The 21,908-nt window shown below is 52.2% G+C and overlaps 1 protein-coding gene across 5 annotated transcripts in view; it reads left to right on the forward strand.

The window, feature by feature from the left end:
- Positions 1-16,894, forward strand: part of SPTBN2 (spectrin beta, non-erythrocytic 2) — a 44,490-nt gene extending 27,596 nt beyond the window's left edge. For all 5 annotated transcript variants that reach the window (XM_086676804.1, XM_086676805.1, XM_086676806.1 and 2 more), the window contains 23 exons: positions 1,338-1,475; positions 1,841-2,597; positions 3,468-3,670; positions 4,054-4,144; positions 4,392-4,538; positions 6,966-7,229; positions 8,457-8,681; positions 8,991-9,080; positions 9,436-9,696; positions 9,782-9,912; positions 10,155-10,359; positions 10,917-11,291; positions 11,987-12,231; positions 12,326-12,464; positions 12,728-12,812; positions 13,087-13,283; positions 13,584-13,726; positions 13,817-13,892; positions 13,976-14,026; positions 14,248-14,468; positions 14,988-15,161; positions 15,661-15,703; positions 16,031-16,894. In XM_086676804.1, the coding sequence (XP_086532930.1) occupies positions 1,338-1,475; positions 1,841-2,597; positions 3,468-3,670; positions 4,054-4,144; positions 4,392-4,538; positions 6,966-7,229; positions 8,457-8,681; positions 8,991-9,080; positions 9,436-9,696; positions 9,782-9,912; positions 10,155-10,359; positions 10,917-11,291; positions 11,987-12,231; positions 12,326-12,464; positions 12,728-12,812; positions 13,087-13,283; positions 13,584-13,726; positions 13,817-13,892; positions 13,976-14,026; positions 14,248-14,468; positions 14,988-15,161; positions 15,661-15,703; positions 16,031-16,264 (4,495 nt within the window). In that variant the 3' untranslated portion in view covers positions 16,265-16,894. The remainder of the gene's footprint in view (positions 1-1,337; positions 1,476-1,840; positions 2,598-3,467; positions 3,671-4,053; positions 4,145-4,391; positions 4,539-6,965; positions 7,230-8,456; positions 8,682-8,990; positions 9,081-9,435; positions 9,697-9,781; positions 9,913-10,154; positions 10,360-10,916; positions 11,292-11,986; positions 12,232-12,325; positions 12,465-12,727; positions 12,813-13,086; positions 13,284-13,583; positions 13,727-13,816; positions 13,893-13,975; positions 14,027-14,247; positions 14,469-14,987; positions 15,162-15,660; positions 15,704-16,030) is intronic.
- Positions 16,895-21,908: the final 5,014 nt, after the last annotated feature.

Raw genomic sequence — 21,908 nt, forward strand, 5'->3', positions numbered from 1 at the left:
TGTCAGTATCTTTCTGTATTTGGTTATTTTTCCTTTTGTTAAAAAAATTTTTTTTCGCGTTTATTTATTTTTGAGAGAGAGAAAGAGAGCACAAGCAGGGGAGGGGCAGAGAGAGAGGGAGACACAGAATCCGAAGTAGGCTCCAGGCTCCGAGCTTTCAGCTCAGAGCCTGACGTGGGGCTCGAACTCAGGAACGGTGAGATCATGACCTGAGCTGAAGTCAGACGCTCAACCAACTGAGCCACCCAGGCGCCCTTTTCCTTTTAAAAATTAGCAAATCCCCACATTATCATTTTCACTTCTACATTCTTCAGGATGTGTCCTCTGACATATTAAGAAGTATTCCAAAATATAGTAAATTATTTTTTAATTGCATGTGTGGACTTAAAAGAGCTGAGGCTTTGATGTTACAAACCTTTAGGCAGATACACTGATTAACCTCTTATGAAGTAGGTTTACTTACAGAATAATACACCTTAAAATCATTTAGAAAGGACATTTTTCTTACAGAACCACAATACCATTCTCACGTAGAACAGAACCAGCAATTCCTTGATGTCTGTTACTCATTCCATAATCAAATTTCCTGGTGGCTTAAAAAATGTATTCAAAGATTTTTTTTCTTGGTTTTCAAGATATTCTATGGCAGAGATCAGCAAACTACAATCCTGGGGCCAAATCCAGCCTGCTGCCTGTTTTTTTAAAATAAAGCTTTATTGGAACAGAGCCATGCTCATTCATTTACGTATGGTCCCTGGCTGCTTTTACTTTTTTGTATTGCTCTACAATAGCAGAGCTAAATTCTCTTGACTGGGATCTTATGGCCCAAAGGCCGAAAACACTTGCTATTTGGCCCCTTACAGAAAATGTTTGCAGACTCTGTGAGAATATCCAATGCCCCTAGGAGAAGTTATGCTTCACATCTTTATCACGCAAACAAATTTTTGGTTGTCAATTCATTTTATAATACATGTTAATAGGAGGGGACCCAGGTAGGCAGCAAAGGGGTTCCAGGAAGAATGGGGAGGTTCCCATAAAGGGTGAAGCCCTGGGCCAGGAATTTGTTTGGCTCGTGCAACTGTTCGTGACATTCGCTTTCATCATCTCCTTGATTAACTCCAGAGGGGATTGCTTTTCTACTTGCTTGGGGGGAACTGAGGCTCCCCACTTGAGCCACAGATACTGCAGGTATTATACGTGAAGATGTGCAGAGGCTCCTGAAGATCAGCCCTGGGTGGACAGAGAGGAGTTTTCCTGGGCATCCAGGGGAGATGGGCTGGTGCATCACTGCTCCCACAATCCACAGCCACCGCTTCCACCCTCTTCCACCCTCTCAGGTTCGAGACCCTGGAGCCTGAAATGAACGCCCTTGCAGCACGGATTACTGCTGTGAATGACATTGCGGAGCAGTTGCTGAAGGCCAAACCCCCGGGCAAGGACAGTATCATCAATACCCAGAAGCAGCTCAACCACAGGTGGGGTTGGGGAGGGCAACCAAGAAAGGATGCAGCAGACAGGGATGGCAGCCAGAGGGAGTTCTGTAGGGCATGGAATGGAGGCTAAAAACGAGGAAGGAAGGTCATCTGGAACATGTTATGGGGCAGAGGCGGGAAATGTTGAGAGAAATGAAGGGGGTAAAGGTAATCCGAAAGGACTTGTGCCTGGACAGGGAGCAATCGAGGGGTCGGGAGGGTGAGCGAGGAGCAGCCTCTTTAACAAGCAGAAGCAGGTGGAGGACTATGCCAAAGGAGAGAGAGGCAAGGGAGAAGCTTCCAAGCATACCTAAATGGGGCAGGAAAGCTGAGCAGCTCTAGACACCAGGCCCTCCTTCTACTCTCAGGTGGCAGCAGTTTAGGACCCTGGCAGACGGCAAGAAGGCAGCCCTGACATCGGCCCTGAGCATCCAGAACTACCACTTAGAGTGCACAGAGACCCAGGCCTGGATGAGAGAAAAGACCAAAGTCATTGAGTCCACCCAGGGCCTGGGCAATGACCTGGCCGGGGTGCTGGCACTGCAGCGGAAGCTGGCCGGCACCGAGCGGGACCTGGAGGCCATCGCCGCTCGGGTGGGCGAACTGACTCGAGAGGCAAATGCCCTGGCTGCTGGCCACCCTGCCCAAGCCCCTGCCATCAATGCCCGGCTTGGAGAGGTGCAAGCTGGCTGGGAAGACCTAAGGGCCACCATGCGACGGCGAGAAGAATCACTGGGTGAGGCGCGGCGGCTGCAGGACTTCCTGCGCAGCTTAGATGACTTCCAGGCTTGGCTCGGTCGCACGCAGACCTCTGTGGCCTCTGAAGAAGGGCCGGCTACCCTGCCTGAGGCAGAGGCCCTCCTGGCCCAACACGCAGCCCTGCGGGGAGAGGTGGAGCGGGCCCGGGGCGAGTACAGCCGGCTCCGGGCCCTGGGTGAGGAGGTGACCCGGGACCAGGCTGATCCGCAGTGCCTCTTCCTACGGCAGCGACTCGAAGCCCTGGGAACCGGCTGGGAGGAGCTGGGCCGCATGTGGGAGAGCCGGCAAGGCCGTCTGGCCCAGGCCCATGGCTTCCAAGGCTTCCTGCGGGATGCTCGCCAGGCGGAAGGTGTGCTCAGCAGCCAGGTAAGAGCCCTGGGACACAAAGTCCCACCCAGGAAGAGAGGGAACTAGGGGTGGGGAAGTGTGGAGGAGAGGAGTGGGTGGGGAGGAAATGGCAGTGAGGGAGTGGTTGAAGAACCAGGATGGACAGAGAGGGCATGTTAGAAGAATATGGGCGGGGCGCCTGGATGGCTGGGTTGGTGAAGCGTCTGACTCTTGGTTTCGACTCAGGTCATGATCTCACGGTTGATGGATTTGAGCCCCTCCCTCAGGCTCTGCGCTGACAGCATGCTGCCTGCTTGGGATTCTCTCTTTCCCTGCTCTCTCTGCCCCTCACTCACTCATTCTCTTTCTCTCAAAATAAATAAACATCCCAAAAAAAGTTGATTTAAAAAAAAAAAGAAAAATGTGGGAGTAAAACAAACAAACAAACAAACAAAGATGTAGATACCTGGCTGGCTTATTCAGTAGAACATGCGACTCTTGATCTCAGGGTCGTGAGCTCAAGTCTCACATAGGGTTAGAGCTTACTTTAAAAAAACAAAAACAAAAAAAAAGATTAAACAGAATAAAAAGATGTCGGTATAACTTACCAAAACTGCTTGAGAAGAAATAGAAAACCTGACCTGCCATGTAAGTGTTAAATATGTGGCCAGAAAGAAGATAAAACGGGACTTGGGCTATTATGGTCCTCCTGCCTAGCTCCCTTGTAACTTTGCAAGACTGCAGCATAATCAGGCACCCCTCACCCCTCCACTCTGTCTTCAGAGCCAGGCTGTCTCCTCTCCTCTCCCCACCTGGCCTCCACGTCTGATATGTCCTTTCAGGAAGTCCCTTCTGAAAAGTTGACAAGTGCTTTTGAGAAGTGAGCTCCGTACCTCTCCTCCCACACAGGAATACGTTTTGTCCCACACGGAGATGCCGGGGACACTCCAAGCTGCTGACGCCACCATAAAAAAACTGGAAGACTTCATGAGCACCATGGATGCCAACGGAGAGCGGATCCGCGGGCTACTGGAGGCTGGGCGCCAGCTGGTGTCTGAAGGCAACATCCATGCCGAGAAGATCCAGGAGAAGGCTGACTCCATCGAGAGGAGGTATGGTAAAGACAGTGGGTAAATGAGAGGCCCAAGGGGGAAGTGAGCGAAAACAGCATGGCCTGTTTCATTGAGGAAGAAGCTGGAGAACGCAGCACAGGCAGACAGATGGTGGTGGGGGCTGACAAACAGTAGAGGAGGAAGAACTAAGTGGTTGGAGAGAGACTAAGCCAGGAGCTGGGAAGCCCTGCCTCCCCCACACCAGGGGAGATGAAGGCCACTGGAGTCGCTGGATGCTGGACATCAGGATCCCTAGATTGTCTTGCAGTGCTCCCGGAAGGCATTGTCCCCATAACAAGAGGACTGAAGGCTTCTAGGTTAGTTAGAGGGCCATAACCCTTTGACAGCAAGTTCAAGGGTCTCACAAGAGACTGTCATTACAGACACAAGAAGAATCAAGAAGCCGTGCAGCAGCTCTTGGGCCGTCTTCGGGACAACCGAGAGCAGCAGCATTTCCTACAAGACTGTCACGAGGTGAGGCTCTTGGTACCCCCATGTCCCCTCCGACATTCCCTAGCCATCCCTTTGATAAAACGCCCTGGCTCTCTGAGCCTAGAGTAAGTCCATTGCGGTATCACCTGAATAAGTATCACCTGAATAAGCCACCTGCATGGCTTCTCCCCACATCCACCACTTCTCCCAGCTCACCTCGCCCCCTTATGCTCCACTCCATCTGAAATGTGCTCTGCCCTTCTCCACCCCTGCTCTACGCTTGGTCCAGCTGAAGCTCTGGATTGATGAGAAGATGCTGACAGCCCAGGACGTGTCCTACGATGAGGCCCGCAACCTGCACACCAAGTGGCAGAAGCACCAGGCGTTCATGGCTGAGCTGGCCGCCAACAAAGACTGGCTGGACAAGGTAGACAAGGTGAGTGGTGTGACAACAGCAGCAGGAAGAGAGCCCTGGGGCCTCGTCTGGACAGGATCATGGCCACAGTACAGGGAGGGATCCTGGCTTTAGTCTATGGTTCCTTCAGGGTTACAGGTCACGGGGCCTCTGGTGCCAAACCTCCAAGGTGGAGAGTTACGGTCTGGGGAACAAAGGTCTTTGGTCCATGAGACAGTGACTCCAGAACTGTGGGAAAGTACAAATGAGTAGTACGGGAGCCAAACTGCAGCCTTGGGTCAACACCGTAACTATCCCTGGGTCCGGAGGAGGATGACGTTCTTCAGCAGGGGTCAGCAAACTTCTGCAAAGGGCCAGATGGTAAATATTTTCAGCTTTGTGGGCCACACGGTTTCTGCTACGTGCCAGTGCGGCACCAAGGCAGCCATAGAGAATTCATAAACGATTGGGTATAGCTGCGTTCCAATAAAACTTTATTTATGAAAACAAGTGATGGGCCACATTGAGCCCACAGAGCACCTTTTTGCCAACCCTTGCTTTTGAGTCTTATTCTTCCTGGTACTTGGTACTTGGTACCACTTCCTCAAGAGCTGAGCACAGATAAAACTTTATTTCAACTCAGCAAGTATTCCTGGGCAACAATATGTGTGCTCAGCACTCTGCTAGGTACTGCAAGGTATATAAAAAGATACTTTCCTTCCCTCAAGGGCATGATGGTTGGGGAGAGGAGGAGACCAGTGTATGCCCAGTGTTTCTGTTTATTCAGCAAATACTACTATTTGCTGCTACTATATGCAAAAGCATTATATTAGGCACTGAGAAGGGTACATAGGCAGTTCCATTGTAGGCTCCACCCTTGAAGAATGACACTATAGCCAGGCTATGAGATGCATACACAAATACCTAAATTAAATCCAGAGCAGAATATAGCAAATGCAGTGAGAGAGGGCCTGATAAAGCCTAGGCCCTCTGTGTGTGCCTGTAAAGCTATGTACCAATAAAGCTTTGTTTACAAGGAGAGAAGAGGCACAGGAATCCTAGAGGCTGGAGCCTCCAGGGCAGTCCATGAAGGATGAGTAGAATTTGGGCAAGCAGAGACACTGGAGGAAAAATGTTTCTAGGCAGAGAAAACCATGCAAACAGGAAGCCCAAGATGCATAAGTGGGGTACCTATATGGGAGCAAGGGGGTAAGTCAGACTGGCAGGAATGTAGAATGTGTGAAGGGGCCCCATGGAAGAAAAGGTAGGAAAAGCCTGCTAGGCCAAGTCATGAAAAGCCTTGAACACCACGTAAGGACTGTGCATCGAAGTGTGGATTGTGCTGAAGGTTTGTGAAGTTACCCAAGCAGTGCTAGACTCTGACACTCATCCTGGCAGCCATGCACAAAGTGGCTTCAAGGCAGTGTCTTGGCCTGTGTTCTTCTAGAAGCAGACCCTGAAATGAGGTTTCCAGTGCAGGCCACTTTATGACAGATGACCACCGAGAATACCAGTGGGGGCGTGGGGTGATGGGATGGAAAAGGAAAGGCATTTGATAACGGGCCCACGCTGCCATGCCAGTCACCCCAGTGGGCCACTGGTGCTCAGTACTAATGGGGCACCATGGGAACATGGGAGACAGTGTAGAACATGCACCCACATAATCCCAGCCAAAGAACAAGGATGCTGAGTCTTTGTCCACCGGCTCCCTGTCTGTCACTGGTTGCGGGCTGCTTCCTTGGGCAGTAACTCCTGGGCACTTCCGGTCTGCCTTGCATGCAGGTCAGGAGACCATGCTTCCCTCACCTCCCCAGCAACGAAAGTCCTCAAGCAGAAAGGCTGGGAGTGGGGAGAGCAGGCGGGACTTGGGTGTACATAACTCAGGGAAAGGGTGGCTTGCTGCGAAACAGGAGAAGATGGCAAATATACAAGACCATGTGTGGCATAACCCCAGAAGCCACTAGCATGAGGGAGCCCAGAGTAGGAAAGGTCTCCATGGCTTCTTAGTTGAAATGAGATTTGAGCCAGACCTTGAACAAGTAGGGTGCAACCCAGCAGTGGGGGGTGGAGGGGCTAGAAGAAGTCTGAAACCTTGAGAAGAGCATGTTACGGAGAGTATGCAAGAACCTGGAATTATTGCCTTCACTTCAGGTTCCTACTGCCCTTTAGGTCTCTGATCTGTTACCAACCCATAAAGTTCGGCAGTATCTAATTCTTTTTTTTTTTTTTTTTTTGGTAATGTTTGTTTATTTTTGAGAGAGAAAGTACAAGCAGGGGAGAGGCAGAGAGAGAGGAGGACAGAGGATCCAGAGCAGGCTCCGCTCTGACAGCAGCAAGCCCGATGTGGGGCTCGAACTCACGAACCATAGGATGGTGACCTGAGCCAAAGTCAGAGGCTCAATGGACTGGTGACAGGCACCCAGCATTATCTAATTCTGACACTGACACCTTCTTTGTCCCACCACCCAGGAAGGGCAGGAGCTGACCCTTGAGAAGCCAGAGCTGAAGGCCCTGGTGTCTGAGAAGCTGGAGGACCTGCACCAGCGCTGGGACAGGCTGGAGAGCACCACCCAGGCCAAGGCCCGTAGCCTCTTCGATGCCAACCGAGCCGAGCTGTTTGCCCAGAGCTGCTCCGCCCTGGAGAGCTGGCTGGAGAGTCTGCAGGCCCAGCTGCACTCTGACGACTACGGCAAGGACCTCACCAGTGTCAACATTCTGCTCAAGAAGCAACAGGTGCTCTGCAGGCCTGTGATGGGGATGGGGAACCGCAGCAGAGAGGAGGAGGGAGTCTGTAGCTCCTGAGATTTGGGAGGTTGTTCTCAGGCCTCACAGACAACATCTGTACCAGTATTTCTCAAAGCAATGTCCATGGGCCACCGTCTCAGAATCTCTGGGAGCATGTCAGACTGAAGTCAGACTGAAGTCAGAAGACAGAAACCATTCTCTAACTTGAACAATGAAATTTTAGTAAAAAAGAAGTATCAATTAGTTAAAGGTGGTTAACTACCAAAAGGTAGAAATCGAAAGCAGGGATGAGAAAACATTTTTCTATAAAGGGTCAGACAGTAACATTTTGGCTGTTGTAGGCCATATGGTCTCTGTCATAAGCATTCAACTCTGTTCTGGTAGGATAAAAGCAGCCACAGGCAATATGTAAAATAATGGGTGTGGCTGTGCGCCAATAAAACTTTATTTACAAAAACAGGCAGGGAGCTGGATTTGCTGATCCCTGCTCTAAATAGCACAGAAATGGCAAATGTAGGGAGCAGCTACTACCTCTAGTGCTGGGGAGGGGTACCCAAGGAGGACTGAGATGCGTCCCCCCTGACCCCACGGCTGTTTCAGACCTCGTTGGAGAGGGCCGAGGCTCAGGGGTAGGTATTGTAGAACTTTGCTGGGGTATCCTGGGACCAGGCCAGTCTAATGCTGGCGGGCCAACACTGGCCAGCAGGAAGTTACCACTGGGATGCCAGCAAAATTTGCTGGAGGGTGGTGAGAGCCACTGGATTTCCTGCACACCATGGGCAGTTTTGCTATAGGAGCAAGAGCAAAAAAACACACAAGAACCATAAATTGCACCTTCCCCTCCTTGCATTGTGCTGTGCCTCTGGCGCCCTCTAATGACAAGACCCAGCATTGCACCAGCTGGCAAAGGAGAAAGGTCGACAGGGTTCAGTCCTAACATCTCAAAACAGGAAAAGATGTACCTGGAGCTGAGGTGATTTTGGGTCTGAGAGGCAGTAAACTGACAACTGGCCCCGTTATCACATCCCCCCCCCCCCCGCAGGCTCTTATGTATATTAGAGTTTGAGGTCCACTGAGCTAGGCCATGAGGAGATGCTCTCCCTGGGATGAACCCCGGGGATAAGAAATCTTGATTGGCCACAGGAAGTGTGGAGTCTCCTCTGAGCTTGAAGGCAGATGTGTGGTGACAACACCTCCTTCCTCCCCGGGCTGCAGATGCTGGAACGGGAGATGGCAGTGCGAGAGAAGGAGGTGGAGGCCATCCAGGCCCAGGCGACAGCGCTGGCCCAGGAGGACCAGGGCGCAGGAGAGGTGGAGAGGACGTCGAGAGCTGTGGAGGAGAAGTTCCGGGCCCTGTGCCAGCCCATGAAGGAGCGCTGCCGGCGCCTGCACGCCTCCCGTGAGCAGCACCAGTTCCACCGGGACGTGGAGGATGAGATTGTGAGTCACTAGAGTCTGGGCTGAGGTAGAGTCGTCATCGTGGCAAATTGCTCCCTGCCATTCGCTTTCTAGTCTCCTTCCTGGATGCTGGGGAGATGCCAGCATCTCTTCCCTTTGGCATGGAAAACGGACTCTCGAGGGACTCTTGGGGATGCCCTCTGGGTCCCTGTGCCCCAGACTCAGAGATGACCATTCCCAGCAGGCACACACCAGGAGCCCTAGCAAACCTCTCCCCAAGTCTCCCCACTGTCCAACCCCAGCTCTCACTTTGCCCTCTGGACCTCCACTGACCCCCTCTTTCTCATCCAGTTGTGGGTGACAGAGCGGCTACCCATGGCTAGCTCCATGGAACATGGCAAGGACCTGCCCAGTGTCCAGCTTCTCATGAAGAAAAACCAGGTGAGGCCAAGGCTAAAAGCAAAAGGAAAGGTCTCAAGGGCCTCCCAGACTTGGAAGTTTGTTTTTTCTTAAAAAAAAAAAAATTGGGGTTTCTCTGGCTCCCCCTCAATCTGTGTGTCATTCTAGACTTCAGTGCTTGGCCTCTCTTCACCAAAGGAGGGTGGGTTCTCTTTGTAGCAGATCAGGTGGACTGAAGGGGTGTTACCATCCCATTCTTAGGTCAGAGGAGGGGGCAAGTGAGGAGGACTCAGGAAGAAAGAAAGCTGAAAGTAGGGGGCTGGCTGTGGAGCAGGCGGAAGGGGGAATGTGGTGAGGGGCCCCCCCTCAGAGTGTCCTCTTCTACTGCTGTGGACAGACCCTGCAGAAGGAGATACAGGGCCACGAGCCGCGGATCGCGGACCTGACGGAGCGGCAGCGTACTCTGGGAGCAGCAGCGGCAGGCCCAGAGCTGGCTGAGCTGCAGGAGATGTGGAAACGCCTGAGCCACGAGCTGGAGCTTCGAGGCAAGCGACTGGAGGAGGCCCTGCGGGCCCAGCAGTTCTACCGCGATGCCGCCGAGGCGGAGGCCTGGATGGGCGAGCAGGAGTTACACATGATGGGCCAGGAGAAAGCCAAGGTGAGAGGCCCAGCAGAGCTCAGGCTGTGTGGCTGCCACTCTCTTCCCCAGCCCCCTACTCCCTGATGCCCACTGTCGTTCCCAGGACGAGCTCAGCGCCCAGGCAGAGGTGAAGAAGCATCAGGTCCTGGAACAAGCCCTGGCTGACTATGCTCAGACCATCCATCAGCTGGCAGCCAGCAGCCAAGACATGATTGACCACAACCACCCAGAGAGGTGAACACAGCGGAGAACAAGGGGGAGCACGGCTCCTGGGGGAGACAAGAACGGGTTCCAGGGTGGTGCCGGGACTGTGGGGTCTTCTGTGCTACATGTGTACAGAACTATTTAGAAAGCTAGACAGGCAGAGACTTGGCAAGTAGTGGGGGGAGGGGGGGCGGGCAGAAGGGACGGGACTGTATAGAATAGGTAGGGTTCAGAGCCATGTGTCTTAAGTCCTGCCACCCCTGCCCCCACAGCACGCGAATATCCATCCGCCAAGCGCAGGTGGACAAGCTGTACGCCAGCCTGAAGGAGCTGGCGGGAGAGCGGCGGGAGCGCCTGCAGGAGCACCTGCGGCTGTGCCAGCTCCGCCGTGAGCTGGACGACCTGGAGCAGTGGATCCAGGAGCGCGAGGTGGTGGCAGCCTCCCACGAGCTGGGCCAGGACTACGAGCACGTGACTGTGAGTGCAGGGCGGCACCAGCCCACCAGCCACAGAGCTGCTCTGGGAGGTGTGGAGGACCCCCCGGGAGGCCAGCGCCTCCTTCTGGCAGAGCATCGAGGGGCAGGGGGTGCAAGAGCAGGCTGAGCAGGCACTGCCCTTGGGTACTCAATTTGAAGAACCGTGCAGAAAAGAGGTCATGGGACTGCACGCAGGTGTGGGCAAAAAGGAAATTTCCAATCGTTTTTTTCCAACAGAACTCAACAGCACAGGTGACTTCCTCTGCACCGTTTGGGAATTTGGGCCCCCGTTAGTGCAGACACATGGACCATAGTTAGGGTATTTTGCCTGACGGCCAAAGGTTCCAAGCACCCCTAATGCTTTTGCTGGAGGCTGAGGGCATCAGTCACATGTGGGGTAAATGGGAACCAGTTGTCCTGCTGAAGAAACCTGTTTTGGCCCTTGTGGCCCATGGAGAGAGTCACTTCTCAGTTTTGGGGCTAGAAGTCTCGCCCACTAGACAGGGACTGCATCTACCCGTGTTAAAGCGCTGTCCGCGTAACTGCTTCCTCCTCCAGATGCTCCGAGACAAATTCCGAGAGTTTTCCCGGGACACGAGTACCATCGGTCAGGAGCGTGTGGACAGCGCCAATGCACTGGCCAACGGGCTCATCGCTGGGGGCCATGCCGCCCGGGCCACTGTGGCCGAGTGGAAGGACAGCCTCAATGAGGCCTGGGCGGACCTGCTCGAGCTGCTGGACACGCGGGGTCAGGTGCTGGCAGCGGCGCACGAGCTGCAGCGCTTCCTGCACGGGGCGCGCCAAGCACTGGCGCGCGTGCAGCACAAGCAGCAGCAGCTTCCCGACGGGACCGGCCGGGACCTCAACGCAGCCGAGGCCCTGCAACGCCGCCACTGCGCCTTTGAACATGACATCCAGGCCCTCAGCGCCCAGGTCTGACCCAAGCATGGTGATTTGGGGGAGCGGGACAGGGGGGAGGCGGTGCTCAGAGGAGACTTCATGGGAAATGGTGGGGGGTTGGCATCCTCTGGAGGGATGCTTAAGGACAAAGTTAGAGTGGTTCCAGGGAAACCTCTCTGGACAGGGTATATCTAGCCACAGCATCCACACCGTTAATGACCAGCCTTCTTGGGGGCCCATGACATTTTCAGATGGTCTCAATGGCTGGATTCTTCATAGCATACTAAAATCTGCCTGTTGGTCCCACCCAGGTCAGAGCTCCAGACCCACACCACAGAAGCATAGATTCTTTCTCCAACCGTTTAAACCCAGTCAACCAATACCCAAGTCCCTTCATGGCTGAAAATCTCATTCTAGCAATCGTTGAGGCCCCTCGTGTCCTGGGCAGGCCTCTGGAAGCTCAATTGGCCAGTGGTCTGTTTAAAAGATTGCCCCCGCCAGACTCCCCAGGCCCCATGTTGAGACCCAGCAGGGCAGGGTATGACAGGGCTTACTCTGGGCACCGGCCTTCATTTTTCCCAGCCGCTACCCTCTGCTCTGCCTCCTGCTTCTCTGGCTGGTAAAATGGATGGGAGATAGAGCACAGAGACCAGGACCGGAGAGACCCCTGCTCGTTGGAGTCCCCCAGCTCTGCCTCACTCTGAGCGGGGGTGCGGGGGGGCCCACAGGTCCAGCAGGTGCAGGATGATGGCCATCGGCTCCAGAAGGCCTATGCTGGAGACAAGGCTGAGGAGATCGGCCGCCACATGCAGGCGGTGGCTGAGGCCTGGACCCAGCTTCAGGGAAGCTCTGCCGCCCGCCGCCAGCTGCTCCTGGACACCACGGACAAGTTCCGCTTCTTCAAGGCCGTCCGGGAGCTGATGCTGTGGATGGATGGGGTGAACCTGCAGATGGATGCCCAGGAGCGGCCCCGGTGAGGGCCACGGTGCCCTGCAGCCTCCGAGGGCTGTGGGCTGGGGGCTGGGACAGGGTTGTGGGCAGCGGTAATGTGGTCTCTGTACCCCCAGGGATGTGTCCTCCGCAGATCTGGTCATCAAGAACCACCAGGGCATCAAGGCAGAGATAGAGGCCAGGGCCGACCGCTTCTCCTCTTGCATCGACATGGGGCAGGGGCTGCTTGCCAGGAGCCACTACGCAGCTGAGGAGGTGGGTGAGGTGTGGGTGCAGCCAGGTCATCCTCACAGGGGGAGGCCTCGGTGCTGATCTCTCCTCTGAGTCTTCCTCCTCCCTCTCGTTCTTCCTTCGCAGAACCACCCCCTTCCCTTTGGTGCTGTTCACGATTTCCCCATTCCAACTTGCCCCCAGAACCGTCTGCCTCCTGAAATCAGAAATCTCTAGTTCCCTGTGTGAGTCCTCCAGAGAACCCAGAAAGGTCCTACTGGGTGCTAACTCACATCTCTGCCCCCTAGATCTCGGAGAAGCTGTCTCAGCTGCAGGCACGGCGCCAGGAGACAGCAGACAAGTGGCAGGAGAAAATGGACTGGCTCCAGCTTGGTGAGCTGCCGTGGGCGCCAGGGAACTGGCTGAGGGCACCAGGCCCTGGGAGAAGGGGCTGGGGATCTTGCACCCTGTAGTTTCCAGAGTATGTAAGACCAAGGGGCCTGGGCATGGAATTCAAGGTGCCTGCCCTTGGCACTGCCTGGCTCTGCCCTGCGCTCCTGCCCTGGGGCAGTAGCTCCCTCTGTGTCCCTGTTCTTGAAGCGCTGTGGCAACAGTGCCCTGCTGGTGCTCTGACCTGCTATCTCCTCCTGACCCCCCAACCCCCCAGTTTTGGAGGTGCTCGTATTTGGGAGAGATGCGGGTATGGCGGAGGCCTGGCTGTGCAGCCAAGAGCCGTTGGTGAGAAGCGCTGAGCTGGGCTGCACAGTCGATGAAGTCGAGAGCCTCATCAAGCGTCATGAGGCCTTCCAGAAGTCCGCAGTGGCCTGGGAGGAACGTTTCAGTGCACTGGAGAAACTCACCGCGGTGAGGATTGCCCTCCCCTCCCACTGCCCCAGACCTGCGCTCTGTCCTGCTTGATGAAGACGTGTCTTCCCTTCCCACTGTACCAGCGTGTCCTGGATGTGAGCCGTGGGTGCCTGTTGTACCGTGGCTCCAGGAGCCCTCAGCTCCCCCGTTGCTTCTAATCCCCACCTTCTTTTGAAATTCTACTTTCTATCCTTTCTGTTCCATCAGGCGAGCTGAGGCATCTCAGCTTTCCCCAGTGCCCTCCCTGGTCCTTTTGAGTGCGACCTTCTATGCTCTGACCCCAGAATGTTTTGACAGCTGGAGGAGCAGGAGAAGGAACGGAAAAGAAAGAGGGAGGAGGAGGAACGGAGGAAACAGCCCCCTGCCCCAGAGCCCATAGCCGGTCTGTCTGAAGGGGACCTGGTGGACAGCCAAACAGCTCCCGATGCCACCCGGGATGGGTGAGAGCTGGGACCCTTGGGGACAGAGAACGTGGCTGAGTCTGAGCAACCCAAGGACTTAACACTCTGTCTCACCTTCTGCTGTTCCAGAACCCGCCCCCGGCCGCCAGCATCTGCACAGCAGGCCAGCGTCAACGGAGTCTGCACAGATACAGAGTCCCCTCAGGTGACCCCCACTGCCCTGTGCCCCCCCATCAGGATCTTAGCTCCCCATCTTGCATGTCCTCTTACAGCTTTTTGTCCTCATAGCCCCTGTTGGAACAACAGAGACTGGAGCAAGGCAGCTTCCCAGAAGGACCTGTGAGTTTCACCCAGAGGTGTGGGTGTTAATAAGAGGAGATGAAGGGAAGAAGAGGGGTGTGAGCCAGGCGGTGGGGATCCTGGGGATAGGATAAGACAGGAGCCCAGAGGAAACAGGCGGCGGGAAGACCAGCTCTTGGACTTCAAGCTTCATGACATTTGGGCTAGATATTTCCCATCTGGTCCTTTGACACTGACACTGTTGTCCATTTTGCCCACAGGGGTCTGGCACAGGGGACGAGGCCAACGGGCCACGGGGGGAGAAGCAGACCCGGACGCGAGGCCCAGCCCCTCCCGTAATGCCCCAGAGCAGGTCATCGGAGCCAGCCCGGGTTGCCACCTTGCCCCCTCGAGGCCCAGAGCTCTCTGCCCAGGAGCAGATGGAAGGGATGCTATGCCGCAAACAGGAGATGGAGGCCTTTGGCAAGAAGGCTGCCAACAGGTACTGGCCCTGGCCGCACAGCATCGGTGGCCTCTCGGCTCCTGCCTTATAAAGAGGCTTCCCTGGGCTCAGTCGGTTGAGCGTCCGACTTTGGCCTAGGTCGTGATCTCGTGGTTTGTGGGTTCGAGCCCCACGTCGGGCTCTGTGCCGACAGCTCAGAGGCTGGAGCCTGATTCAGATTCTGTGTCTCCCTCTCTCTCTGCCCCTGCCCCACTCACGCTCTGTCTCTCTCTCAAAAATAAACATGAAAAATAAAATAAAATAAATAAAAAGAGGCTTTCCTGGAACCTCTTCCAAATAGACAGGGAAGAGGTATGGTATAGGAGGAGGGTCCTCTGGGAGAGGAAGAGGACCCAAGAGAAGAGCAGGGGCCTCAGGTAATGGTCAGGAGTGTGTAAAGATAAGGGGCCCAAAGACAGGAGTGGCACTGGAAGCCCTCGGACACCCAAGCTAGGGTTCTAGGCCCCATAGAGACCAGTCACCTGTCTCACCTCATCACCTACACCACATCCCTCCCAGGTCATGGCAAAACGTGTACTGCGTCCTGCGGCGTGGGAGCCTTGGCTTTTATAAGGACGCAAAGGCAGCCAGCACAGGAGTGCCATACCACGGAGAAGTGCCTGTCAGCCTGGCCAGGGCCCAGGGCAGCGTCGCCTTTGATTATCGAAAGCGCAAACACGTCTTCAAGTTGGGGTAGGAATGCAAAGTGCCCTCAGGATGGGAGGGGAGTTGGGGGCGATACGAAGTATAGGGGAGCCACAAGCTAGTAGAGGGAATCGAGTCACAGGGCTGGGTGTTTGGAGACAGAGATGTAGGTGAGGGAACGGGAGGGGGTCTGGTTGCACTCAGGGCGCAGGAGCACCAAGATGCGGGCTTGCCTGCTGATGTCAAGCAAAAAATTATTGTGCATGGGAAATCGAAGGCGGCCTGCCTCCGGGGACCTCCAGGGGCCTGCCTCTGCCTGCCAGCAAGCAGCCAATGCAGGAGGCACAGCCTGGGATGCAGGTGAGCTCACCGTGGTCCTCAGCAGCCAAGCAGGAAGGGCCTGCTTTTGCACAGCCCTGGGAAAGTGCAGGATGTGCAGAACGTGCCCTCCAGCCTGCTCTCAGGGTGATCACTGGGACTCCACGAGCGCTGGTGTAGCCGGTCCAGATTCTCAGCTCTGCTCTGAGGCCTCTCTTTCTCCCAACAGCTTGCAGGATGGAAAAGAATATTTATTCCAGGCCAAGGATGAGGTGAGCTTGCCCCTTCTCCCCCCGCGTCTCTATCTCTGGGCCATTCTCAGAACCTTCCAGTTGTAGATTCCCCTTTCTTCCCTCTCCTCTCTTTTTCCTTAAGTGTCTCCCTCTTCGTGAGCAGATAGCTCACAGTGTGCCACCTGGATGTTTGTGAAGGCCACCCAAAAACCTGTTCCCCGTCTTAAAGGGGTCATTTTCTCCAGTGAGACAAAATAGTCCAAACACTTTCCTGCCTGCTCCTCCTCGGCTTCCCAGCGTCTGCAGGCCACAGCTTCAGCCCGGCTGCCTTGACGCTGACCACCTGTCTTCCCATGCCCTCCGCAGGCAGAGATGAGCTCATGGCTGCGGGTGGTAAATGCAGCCATTGCGACTGCGTCCTCTGCCTCTGGAGAGCCTGAAGAGCCAGCGGTGCCCAGTGCCGCCCGGGGCATGACTCGGGCCATGACCATGCCCCCGGTATCACCGGTCGGGGCTGAGGGGCCTGTCGTGCTTCGAAGCAAGGACGGCCGAGAACGAGAGAGAGAAAAACGCTTCAGCTTCTTCAAGAAGAGCAAGTAGTTGGGGGCGAGACTCCCAGGCCAGCTTCTTCCCTGTATTCAGGAAACTGCCAAGGACTGTCAACAGGGACCACCCTCTTGTCAGGACAACTGCCTGCTGCTAGGGTCTGTTGCCAAGGTCAACCCATCACCAGGAACTGTTGGGGGGTGGGGGGGACAAGTCAGTGTTCCCAAGGGCGATGCTCCTCTTCTGCTATTTAATTCCAGACTGGTGGTGGGACCCAGGCAACCCCCAATTCCACTCCCGCCTCCTGACTTCTTCCCTCTCCCCCAGCCCTATGCCTCTACCCTGACTCCGGTGCGGACAGCCCTGCACCCTCAACATAGGCCACGTGGGGAATGGCTGCCCCTGCCTCAGGTCATTCTCCCACCACGGCTAGGGCATGCCCCTCGGTTCCTTGCCCCTGGGGACCAGCCAGGAACCTCTCAGAGCTGAAGCAGGACCTGGGGGCAAGATTGCCAGATGGCCGAGTCAGAGGTGCCGAAACTCCCCCTTCCCATCCTAATTCGTCCTCTGACTCGAGTGGCTGCCCATCTGCAGCGACGCTCAATGGCTTCCAGGTGTGAGTTGTTCAAGGGCAACCACAGCCTTGAGTCTGGCCAAGGAGGTGATTAAACAGCTCAGCTTGTCTTACTGCTTCTGGGTGTCTTTGCTTTCCCGACCACAAGCCCCCCTGCCTATGCCCACGTTCTTGCCTTTGCCTCTGGTCTCCCGTATGTCAGGTTTCCGCAATGCCCCCAGCCTCCAAACCATCAAAGAACCACATGATCTTGAGAGCTTCCCTACCTTGGTCTCATTTCCCCGTGATAATGACCTCCAGTTTGCTGGGTTGATTAATGGCAAGCCTCAGTTTTAGACCAAAGAAGTTCACCATGGGTCAGGATGTTAACAAGCACTGTTAATGTTAAAGGCAGTGAAAAACTAATTCCCCGGTGCACAACTTTCTTTACTCATGACTCTCTCAACTATTTTCAAAAATGAAAGACTGAATTGCCACAAGCAAGTCTCAGCCACTGCTCAGCCCAGCAGTGGAGAGTGGAGCACAGAGGGGGTGGTTATGGACCCCGTCTTCCCTCCCGAATGGAGAGGATCAAGGGAGTTCAGACAGGGGTCATATAAGTGGCAAATTCCACTGACGGATAGGATGACATCACCCTGGGAAGCCACGAGGTACATGCAAAGTGTGTAAATACACACACATACAACAGAATATATCCTAGATCTGGTTGAAGTATTAAAAAAAAAAAAAAAAACCCACCAGGTAGCTTTCTCCTTTGTCTTTGGCTTGGCAATTGGAAGTTTCAGGCAATAGTATTGCCTTGGTGACCTCCTACAGGAAAAGCTTTGTTCTTTCATTTTTTCCCCATAAATACACAACCATTTCTTTTGGGGGCTCAGAGAAGATCTTTCCAGAGAAGCAGCCCTATCTTTAATTTTTAAAAATTTTAACTTCCAGTATAGTCAACATACAGTGTTATGTTAGTTTCAGGTATACACTCTAGTGATTCAACAATTCCCTACATCACCCAGTGCTCATCACGACAAATGCATTCCTTAATCCTCATCACCTGTTTCACCCATTCCCCTCCCCCGCCCCCTCCTGTAAGCAGCTCTATATTTAGCATAATTGGCCAAGGGCCCTGGCTCAGTAGACCCCTGACCATCATCAGCCACGACAGAGAGTCAGGTGTGTGCAGGCCCAGGACTAGCACAACACAGCCCAGAATGGTATCCAGACATGAGATCTGGTAGACCAGATAGCTCACAGAATAATTCTCCCTTTCTTGTAAGAAAAGCAGATTCAGAACTATCCTACAGTAAACATGTTGGATAAATGTAACTGAACAATCTGTCGTGGGACTATACATCAGTACAACCTTCTCTTGTTCTTCGGGTACAACTGTAAAATCTCCACTGTATGAAGGAAGGAAAAGTCATACACTGTCGAGCCCTCAGGGAATCAGGGTATTTACACTCCAACATGGCAAGCCTGGGAGTTAAAAGGGAGAGCAATAATGGGAAATTTTAGAAGGAAATGTATATAGGAGTGAGAAATTAATGAAGAAATGATCGTTTTAACATGTGAAATGTGAATGTCAGTAGGGCAGCTAAGGACAGCAGTCTTGCAGGATGCAGTCAGTCACTGTGAAAGGAGAAGTAATGGAGATGTGGTTTGAGCATCATCTAGGGGGCAGCTGAAGCTGCCTGAGGACATGAATCCTTAAGAACAGGACATAGTGGGGCGCCTGGGTGGCGCAGTCGGTTAAGCGTCCGACTTCAGCCGGGTCACAATCTCGCGGTCCGTGAGTTCGAGCCCCGCGTCAGGCTCTGGGCTGATGGCTCGGAGCCTGGAGCCTGTTTCCGATTCTGTGTCTCCCTCTCTCTCTGCCCCTCCCCCGTTCATGCTCTGTCTCTCTCTGTCTCAAAAATAAATAAAAAACGTTGAAAAAAAAAATTAAAAAAAAAAAAGAACAGGACATAGAAGAGGATTAGCATAAGGTCAGGGAGTAAGTCTTAAGAGATCCCTTTGGATATGAGTGCAAGAAAAGAAAAGCTCCAGAAAGAGAATGAAATGGAGAGTGGGGGATACAAGACAGGTTAAAGCACAAAAATGCAGTAAGTGCAGGCACCACAAGTCATGGGGAAATATGGGCAGATAAAAATGGGTTGAGAAAAATGTATTTGTCATCTTACTGAACATCACCTCTAAGGATGAACTCTAGATCTGGGCTGTCCAAGACAGTAGCCACGAGCCACATGTAGCTACCCAGCACTTGAAATGTGGCTAGTCCAAATTGAGATGTGCTGTAAGTACAATGCTCACCAGTTTCAAAAACGGAAGAGGAAAAAAAATATTTCATTAATACTTTTTATATTGATTATATGTTGAAATATTTTAGCTTTATTGGGTTTCAAAAGTATTAAACTGAACTTCAACGGTTTCATTTTACTTTTTAAATGTCTTTACTAGAAAATAACATGTTTTTAAGTTTTTGTTTTTAAGTAATCTCTCCACCCAACGTGGGGCTTACACAACCCTGAGATCAAGGGCCTCATGCTGCACTGACTGGCCAGCCAGGCACCCCTGGATAGCACTGTTTTAAATTGACTACAGACCTAATGTAAAAAGGACAAACATTACTGTTAATAGAGAAAAATGTAGGGGAATATATTTGTGACTCCAGGGGGAAGAAAAGGACATCTTATACAAAAGTTCAAATGCTTTTGAACACACTTTAAGACAAAAATTAGATTCCATAAAAAATTAAGAATTTCTGTTCAATGAAGGACATCATGGACAACGTTGATAATTTAGTGGAACGACAGAAAATATTTGAAACCAATAAGAGATTTATATCTAGAATACACAAGAAAATCCTGCAAATCAACAACAAAGAGGAGATTACTACCACTAAGAAAGATGAGCAAAAGATATGAACAGGAAATTTACAGAAGAACAAACCCCAAAAAACTTTACACCTATTATACTGGTAAAAAATTGAAAACTGGATAATGTCCAACATTGGCAGAGTTGTTGATATACAGGGCCCCTCACGTGCTGCAGGTGGGAGGTTAGACTGGTATAATTTTTCCGGAGAACAACTTGGTACTACTTAGATAAGTTAGTTCCAAGAATACCCTATGACCCAGCAAACTAGCAATTCCACTCCGGGTTTATATCCCTCCAAATTCTCACAGGGATCCATTAGGGCACACATAATTAACATAATGGTGTTAACTGTAACCTTGTTTATAATGGTGTGGGGTTGGAGGCAACCTAAATGTCCTACATGTAGAGATGGATAGGTAAAATATGATTGCACACTAGGGAATATTACACAGTGGTTAGATATCACACAGCAACACCCGGGGGGTGGGGGGAGGAGCGGTTAGCGGAAAAATTAAAACAGTGAGCCATGCAACACAAGTTGCATAAAACATTTACACAATTTACCCAAATGCGCAATGGGTGGACCTTGTTTATATCCACATTAGAAGAAACCAACTGCAAAAAGACGTATTTGCAACAATCTAGAAGAAATTTTAATATAAAGATGAGATAATATTAGCATAGTGCTGATGTTTTAATTAGAGGTAGATAGTGAAGGCCTTATAGGTGAAATGACATTACATCTCAGGTTGCTTTTTAAACACTCCAGCTCCCCCCCCCACACACACACATGCACACACAAGTATAGAGGATAGATAAAATAAGATAAGCAGAATGTTGGTAATTGTCAAAGCTGGGTAAAGGGTCCATAGGAGTTTGTCATAATATCCTGTCTCTATGTTTTTGAAAATTTCCACAACAAAACATCTCTTAACATGGAAAAAGCATATGCGCACTAAAAAGACATGTCTCGCAAAAACACAAAATAATACACATTAAACTCATTAGAATCGTTGCCTGTGAGGGAAGGGGAACTGAGATAAAACAGAATAAGAGTAGGGAAATAGATGGGGGGGGGGGAGGGAGATGGAACAATATAAAAACGCAGGGAAGAAAAGGATGGTGAATGAAATGAAATCTTTAGAAGGGTGAAACGTGTTAAAAAGACATTAGTTTTGGTGACCTCAGAAAATTTGGGGAAATTGGAAAGGTGGACAGAACCCAAAACACAGCACTCAAAGGTGGGCAATAGCAGGTTCAGACTCTATATTTGAAAATAAATCTGGCCTGGAACACAGAGAAAGAAGCCAAGATAGAAAACATTAATAGTGAAGATGAGTGAAAGCGATTTCACAAATGGATGAGGAGGTCCCTATACACGTTTTAAAAGTCTGAGTGTTGGGGCACCTAGGGGGCTCAGTTGTTTGAATTTCTGATTCTTGGTTTTGTCTCAGGTCATGATCTCACGTTTGTGGGTTCAGGCTCTGCACGGACAGTGTGGAGTCTGCTTGGGATTCTCTCCCCCCTCTGCCCCTCCCTCGAGCATGTGCTTTCTCTCTAAATAAACAAGCATTAAAAAAAAAAAAAAAAAAGAGTGTAGAGAGAAACTGGAAATTACCAAGAGGAGGAGGGAAGGAGAGAAGTAGATAGCAGTAGGAGAAATCATGAGTTGCATTAAATTTGTAAGGACAGTGCCTCTTCTGAAATGGTGTGGGAAACAAAAAAAGAATTCCGTGAAAGAAACTTCTCAAAGTAGCTGGGGAGGAGGAGAGCACCCTGGGGAATTTGTGCCTGATGGTATCAGAGAAGCTTCTTTGGAGCCACCACAATGAACAATGGTGATTGACAACCTCACTGGCATGCTCCACTCAGAGATAAACTGGGTCCATCGATCTCTATAAACGTCTATTCTTTGTTCAAGGATGACAGTGAGTAATCCACTTAAATAGCTTCTCTTTTGCCACCAGGAGGTGCCCTTGGACTACAGCTGAATTTTGAATGCTAGAAAGTGCTGAGGAGTCACAGTTGCCTAGACCTCCAGCAGCTTGGTGTGGACTTGGAGACCCTTTCTCACCCCTTCCCTCAGTCCAAACAAGGAATTTCTCTGGGCCTCTGCACCAAGTATTCTTTTGGTGTGTTCACCACGGACGAGGGACCGTGAAGGACACACATCAGAGTTAATACCCTACCTAAAGAAAACCAGCCGACATATGTATATGAGCAAACAAAACGTTACTGATAAACGTAGCCTGG

Source organism: Puma concolor, chromosome D1 (genome assembly GCF_028749965.1).
Source record: "Puma concolor isolate L17-30 chromosome D1, mPumCon1.1.hap2, whole genome shotgun sequence".
In the NCBI taxonomy this organism is placed as follows: Eukaryota; Metazoa; Chordata; class Mammalia; order Carnivora; family Felidae; genus Puma; species Puma concolor.